The sequence below is a fragment of the Vitis vinifera genome, chromosome 9, assembly GCF_030704535.1.
Source record: "Vitis vinifera cultivar Pinot Noir 40024 chromosome 9, ASM3070453v1".
In the NCBI taxonomy this organism is placed as follows: domain Eukaryota; kingdom Viridiplantae; phylum Streptophyta; class Magnoliopsida; order Vitales; family Vitaceae; genus Vitis; species Vitis vinifera.
In genome coordinates this window covers 13,155,634-13,162,813 of record NC_081813.1, presented here as the reverse complement: position 1 = coordinate 13,162,813, position 7,180 = coordinate 13,155,634, and the positions used below count along the sequence as shown (strand labels likewise).

The 7,180-nt window shown below is 31.4% G+C and overlaps 1 protein-coding gene across 1 annotated transcript; it reads right to left on the bottom strand.

Annotated features, from left to right (window-relative positions):
* Positions 1-328: 328 nt before the first annotated feature.
* On the bottom strand, positions 329-6,674 carry LOC104877849 (receptor-like protein 8). The gene is given in 6 exon segments (XM_019217584.2): positions 329-645; positions 878-1,223; positions 1,226-2,437; positions 2,524-2,670; positions 6,345-6,422; positions 6,534-6,674. Coding segments are annotated over 6 exon segments (1,842 nt in total). The 5' UTR covers positions 6,574-6,674; the 3' UTR covers positions 329-626.
* Positions 6,675-7,180: the final 506 nt, after the last annotated feature.

Genomic DNA, 7,180 nt, shown 5'->3' with positions numbered 1-7,180 from the left:
GGATTACTATAGTTCTAAGAGTGAACTCCATGCGAATATGAAGCATGTTTTTATATTTTTTTTTTCCTTCAATTATTGATGAACAAACAAGCCAACTCACATGCAAGAATTGATGCATGTCTCCAATGAGTAAACTAATACAATTCACATGCAAATGTAACAACACTCTCCAATCAAAATTTTCATCAACTTTCAACTAATTTAAACACAAATAAATAAATAAGTAAATAGACAAACCTTTACTTTGAACAAAAAACAAGTTGGAAGAAATTAAACAATTTCAAGGATTGTGCAATCAAATTTTAGCTCAAATTATCTACTAATCTGCTCATCGAAACAAGGCAATTTCTTTAGCCAAGATAATCATTAAAAAAAATTAACTAATGAAGAGATAGAGAGAGTAAGGAAATTACACCATGATTTGATATGGAAAATCTCTGAAGAGATAAAAAAAAAACATAGGCTTACAAGTGACCAAGAGCATCCATAATGAATAAAAACCATCTAAGTACAAGGTTTTACTTAGCTCAAGTATACCAATCCTTCTCAGATTACTTGACTAGCACCTTCCAACTTCAGTTGTACACCTTCTTTTGAAGCACACTTGGAGTCCACACCAAGCTCAATCAAGACCTATTCTTGAATCTACATAAGAAGAAAATGAGTTTTCAACTAAATTCAAACCAATGAGAAAACCAAAGATGAATGAAAGAAATAAGTAAGGCCCATTTCATAGAAAAATTAATCAGAAAACTAATTTGGAAATCAAAGCGAGAAGGATTTTCCCAGTTCATGAGGGATTTCACCGGTTAAGTTGTTGCATGACAAATCCAATCCAGACATTAAGTTAAGAATGTCACCTTTATAGGAGCCAGACCTGTATTTTGTTACAAACTCAACTTCATCTTGTTCATCATATATATCACCATTGATGTAGAAATATCTCTCTAGGTAACCTGCATATATATGGATTCCATTCCCGAAACCAAACTGAGTTGATGGCGCAAACACATTGTCACTGGTGGTTGTCTCCCCAAATTGGCAATGCCCCAAACACCTAGGGATTGACCCAGAAAAAGAGTTGTTCGATAGATCCATCAAACTTATTTTGGTCAATTGGCATAGGTGATTTGGAATCAGGCCACTTAAATGGTTTCCTCCAAGCAGAAGAATTCTTAGGTTGGAAAGTGCCACAATTGACTTGGGAATGCTTCCATCAAGCTGTTATCTCTAATGTCCAAGGTCAATAGAGATAAGGAGTTGAGAAAATCTTCCGGTATTGCTCCTGTAAACCTGTTTCCTTGCAAATGTATATGCTCTAAAAACTGTGGTTTCTCACAAGAAGGAAGAGAACCTGAAAGAGCATTATGAGATATGTCAAAAAACTTGAGTGCAACTACTTCACATGGTAACTGACCTTTAAAGCTGTTGTTCCCCATGGCCAGCGTCCTCAAAGTCATGTTACCTATCCAGTTCGGCATCTCACCAGACATGTAGTTGTTGCGGATGTCCAGCAAACTTAAAGGGCTTCTGGTGATTACATCTGAGAGAGTCCCTGAAAACTCATTATTGTCCAAATGCAAATACTCTAATCCTGTCAAGTTAAAGTATTCTGAAAATATTTGGCCACGAAATCCATTATTCGACAATTTCAAAACCTTCAGATTATGACAACCACCAACAAATTGCTTTGGTACTTCTCCTGAGAAATCATTACCAGACACATCCAATTCCTTTAAGTTACTCATTTGAACTATCAATGATAGGATATTACCTTCAAAGCCATTATTTGATAGATTTAGATGGCTTAACTGAGGAATCATCTGCACTATATTTTCTTGAAGCTGCCCATTGAACAGATTATCTGAGATATCCATCCAATCCAAATAGATATTGGGGCAACATGTCAGGTGAATTTGACCCATGAAAGAGTTATGCCTTAGGTTTAGAAACTTTAAGTCTCTATTGTTCTCAAGCAACCAATAGGGGAAGCTTCCAGACAAGTTATTGAGAGAGAGAACGACTACTGTCAGACTGTATTGGTACTGAAGGAACTTAGGAATACCACCAGTGAGCTTATTAAGGCTACAGTTTGATATTATCAGAACCTTCAATTGAAACATAGGAACCCAAGTTGAATGTTCAGTTTCAATCTCAAATTTGTTGTTGTCATTTGTAAATTCAACCACCTCTAGCTTAGAGTGATTAGCAAATGAGCTGAATGAGAATGAACCTTCAAAATGATTATGACTCAGATCGATATATACAAGGGATGAGAGGCCGGCGATCAAAGAAGAAGAGATGCTTCCTGTGAGTAGGTTTTGAGAGAGATCCAATAATCTCAGAGATGTCAAATTGTTCAAACATGGTGGAAGTATTCCTTCAAAGGAGTTTAGACTGAGATCTAACTCCTCAAGCTTCTTCAGTTCACATAAGCCTACAAAAAAAGTATAGCACATGTAATCATGTCCTTGAATTTAGTCTATCCTTTCAGATAAAATCGACATACACAATAACATCTACCTTGAATGGATAAGGAGCTGTTGAGCCGATTATTAGATAATGATAAAACCTTGAGAGAAGATAAGGCCCGTATAGATGAAGGAACACTCCCAGTCAAACAATTCAGCCTCAAATTTAAGATCTCCAAATTGCTGAAAGCTTCCAAATCTAGCTTCCGAAAGAAAACACAGCAGTTTAATGCTTTTATCCTTTCTTTCAAGGTCATGGTTGCATCTCCGCAATGATGAGGGGAAGGATAAAACAATGGAAAAGGAAAGAAGGATGCAAATTAGAGGGGAAAAAAAAAACAAGTGAGTAGTATATTATTTATCTTATTACAACTTCATTAAGCTATCTAAAAGTTACCCAAAATAGTTTAATGGGCTTAGGCTGAGGCCTGTGCGCAGGAGCTTTGCTTAGAGGCTTTTAGGTCTGGATTAAGATGGATGTGGTCATCAAAAGAATATTTAAGTGTCAAGATATACACATTGAAATTGGTTTTCATTGTGTGTCAAAACTTCTCTGGTACTTAAGATGCTCAAAACCAAGTTTATGTCTTTGACAAGCCTTGCTAACATATTTGAGTAACTTTTTGTTATTTACTATATTAATTTATTTTCTCGGATAGGTTGGATATAGTATGAAATTAAAAAAAAAATGTGTGATATTATATTTTATTTCGTATTTAGTTAATTTATGATCTCTCATATTAAATTGAGAATGGAAAAAATAATTGATGTAATAATTTAACTTTTTCATATAATGATACTAAATTGAAATATGGAATACAAATATCATAAAAATCTTAAATTTATTTTTATTATTCATTTTCTTCATTTTTTTTTCAGTTTTTCTCAATTACTCATTTTGCAAAATAGAAAAAAAAATGGTTAGAAAATAAAATTTCTAGTACAAAAATTTTGAAAAAGTATGGTTTTAATACAACCTAAATTAATACTATTATACAAGAATATTGATATAAACAAAATGTTTTTATAGATTTAAACAACATAATATAATATTTTAAATATTTTAATTATAAATATTATTAACAAAGAAATAAAAGTTACTAAACCATAAATTGTAACATGATTTCCAAATAATACGAGACATAAAGATGGGTTTCATAATTTTTTTTTTTAGTAGTAAATATCGAAATGCAATATATTTTTCATCTTATTTGTCACTCTTCCTACAAACTAAACATGTACATCATCTATTATATATATATATATATATATATATATATCCTAAAATATGTATATCTCATGTTATTCTATCCTATCTAATCAATTAAACCTAATATTAGGTTATCAGTATTTAGTTGACAATAGAATATAAGAATACAAATTATCTCGTTTTTTATCTCATATTTAATTGATAATAGAATAAAATAAAGGGGAATAATATATTTATCATTTTTCTCATTTCCATTATATATGAGTTACAGGGAAAGATGGAATGTATATATGTCAAGAATTATAAATTTTTTTCTCCCATTTATCCTATCAAGCCAAACTAAACATAACCGTAGGATTAGTCTTGTTGATGGGGGACTACATGGAGAATTCCCTTGGAAGACTAATGAATTAAAAACAAGAGCAAAAATTCAACATAAAGGCTTCAATTAGTAATTTTAATATTTCATTTTATAGATGGAATATGTTTTTTATTTCATTGGAAATGACTTTAATAGTTTATTTTTAGTGAACTTTAATATGGATTTTGATCTCCTTTAGGAGGGTTTCTCCACGTTATAACCAATATCATCTTACTTATATATATTATTATTATTATGGTTATACTTTCTCGCTAGGTTATAATTTTGGAAGAATTTTGAATCTATGCATGTGAAATATTCATCATTCTCATTTGTTAGCTATTCCCACTTGACCAAGTTGTTCTTCAATTATCATCTACCTCTCATAAGTGGTATTAGAGCTTGGTTATGGGAGTAATTGGTTTTGAAAAGGATGGAAAATTAGGTTGGATATATGGAAGTCCACAATGGAAGATTTTGTCATCATCAAAGATTTATTAGATACTCTTAAGGGTAAAGAAGCTAAGCCAATGAATATTTTAACTTGAAGGGGAAGAAGATGAACAAAAAGGCAATAACATATATTAGGCAATGGATTGATAAACCCTCATGTAATCATGTAGCAAATAAAATAAATTCATATGATCTCATGAAATACAAGTTAATATTTTTTTTTTTAAAAAAAAAAGTGCTATGATTAAAATATTTTTGTTGAAGTTAATAAACATGAAGTTAAAGGAAAGAACTCCAATGATAAATCATTTGAATGCTTTTCAAAGTATGGTAAACTAGTTGATTGCTAAAATGGTGATAGACAGGGATTGTAGTTTCATGGGTTAAACGGGTTATCCGACTCGACCCGCCCCTATTAAGGCAAGTATGGAACTATACTGATTGGGGATGAGACGAGTATGGGGCTCTCATTGAGTGCCACAAGCACTAGGTTGAAATGTGCGCTTTCTACTAGATGAGAGGCTAACCAATTTATTTTCAAATCTATGTTATGTCAATTTTTCTCCAAAGAGTCATCATCTCAAACAATAGGCAATACTAAAAAAAAATTAGGATATCTACCATCAATATGCATGGCATAAAAATGTCATTTACTGCCTAAATATCCACAAGGAAAAAAAAGCAACGAATATATCAGACAAGACACTACTTTTAACAGTTTCAAAAAAGCAGTCTTATGGTCTAGAGAGTGAAAAAAAAAATGATTAGATAGATACTCTTCACATCAGCTTCTGGGATTAAGGAGCTCACTCTAACAAAATTTCAAATCTCAAATCTCAAATCTTTAGATGAGAACACATACTCATCCAAAAACATTGTTGCATTAACAAAGTTTTTGATAGTAATGATCAAACAAAATAGGTATCACCATGCACCAATGGCATGTTTGAAGACCCTAAAACCTAATCAAGGATCATGAGGGTTAAGGCTTAAGAAAAATCGGTTTTGGAGTCCATGTAAGCTTTAAAATGCCTCCACTTCTTCCATTAAAGGCAGAATACTAACTTAAAATCTCACATCAGTGTTGAAGATCAGTTCTGATATTTTTATAATAGTTCATTCCTTTCTTTGATATTTTCCATTTTGGACCTAATGCGTCCTCATGACTAACCTCGCCATGTGATTAATTTTGGGGCCAGGGGATATGTGCACCCTTGAGAGACTCTTAACTACATTCACCACTCTTGAAGCCCACATGTGAAAATGGGAGATTTGGAAGTTGAGTCTATGATCCAATCCAATGATGGGCTCACTGTTGGGCTTAAACTAGTAGGTAGTTGATGATATAAGAATTAAGATGCAAGTAGTTGAAGCTTTGGCCAATAAAGTAATTAGTTGGCATTCAAATATATGTGTCTGACCTTACCACCTCTATTATCATTATGATAATAGATGCTCCTCAATTAGAAGTTCAATAATAGACATAACAACATCTATTATTATTATTTTAATAATCATCATCCACTTAGAAGTTCAATAATAATAATAATAATAATAATTATTGAGCTTTTAAGGGAATTATGACGATTATTATTATTATTGTCATAAAAGTTCAATAATCATCTTGTGAGATAAAAATTTGAAAAAAGAAAAAAAAAATCTGATTTTTCTCCATTAATTATAGGATCGTAAGGGGAAAAAAAAGGGATATTTGTTGTTGCTCTTACAAAAATCACCAATTAATTGGACTCTATGTCCTAGGATTGGACCACGGTTTGTAACCCTCTCTGACATCCGGCCCCTCTAATTGTAGATAAGAAAACTTGAAGGTTCAATACACATATAGTACCTTGTGTTGATGATCGGAAGCCCTCCAAGACATTGTGGCGCAAATCCAATATTTCTAAGTCTCTCAAACTTGCTAATTCTACATTAAAAATGAACAAAAGAAAAACAAATTAACCAAGAAACCTTCAAGTTATAAAAATACATTGTACATAACTTTGGAGATCAAAATAAAGTAGAGGACTAACATTACCTCTAATGGGAAAAGATCCATATAAGCCTATTTTCCGCATAACCAAACTTTTAAGGGATGTTATCGCCTTCAACGATCCTATTATATTGTTGTCAAACTCATTACTACTGATGTTCAAGACCTCCAATGTTTTTAAGCTTGACAATTTTCAAAGCCTACAAAGAGGAGAAATTAATTTTGATTAGAAGAAATATTATGAAAGTTCAATCAGTTTTATAAAATAAATAAAAAAAAAGAAATTTAAACTGAATAATAAATTCAAAAAATTAACTATTAATGTACAATACATTTATATAATAAATTTTCGATTTTTTTTACATTGCCCTTTGCAAATATTTAAAAATATGATATCAGGAAGAAAAAGAGTCTTCCCACTTTGAGAAAATATCCTTCATTTCCAATTTTTTGAAACTTTAAATATTATTTGAGGTGGAGTTTATTTATTTATTTTTTATTTAATTTTAAATAGAATTTAAAATCAAATAGTGTTTAATAATATTAAATATTAAATTATTTATTTTTGTAATATTTTATTATTATTATACACAGCTTTTCAGAAGATCAAATTAGAGCTACCGGTCTTATTGAGAAGACCGAGGGTGTAATAAGTGCTAGTCTTGACTCTTTGCTGATCCTATCACTGCCTA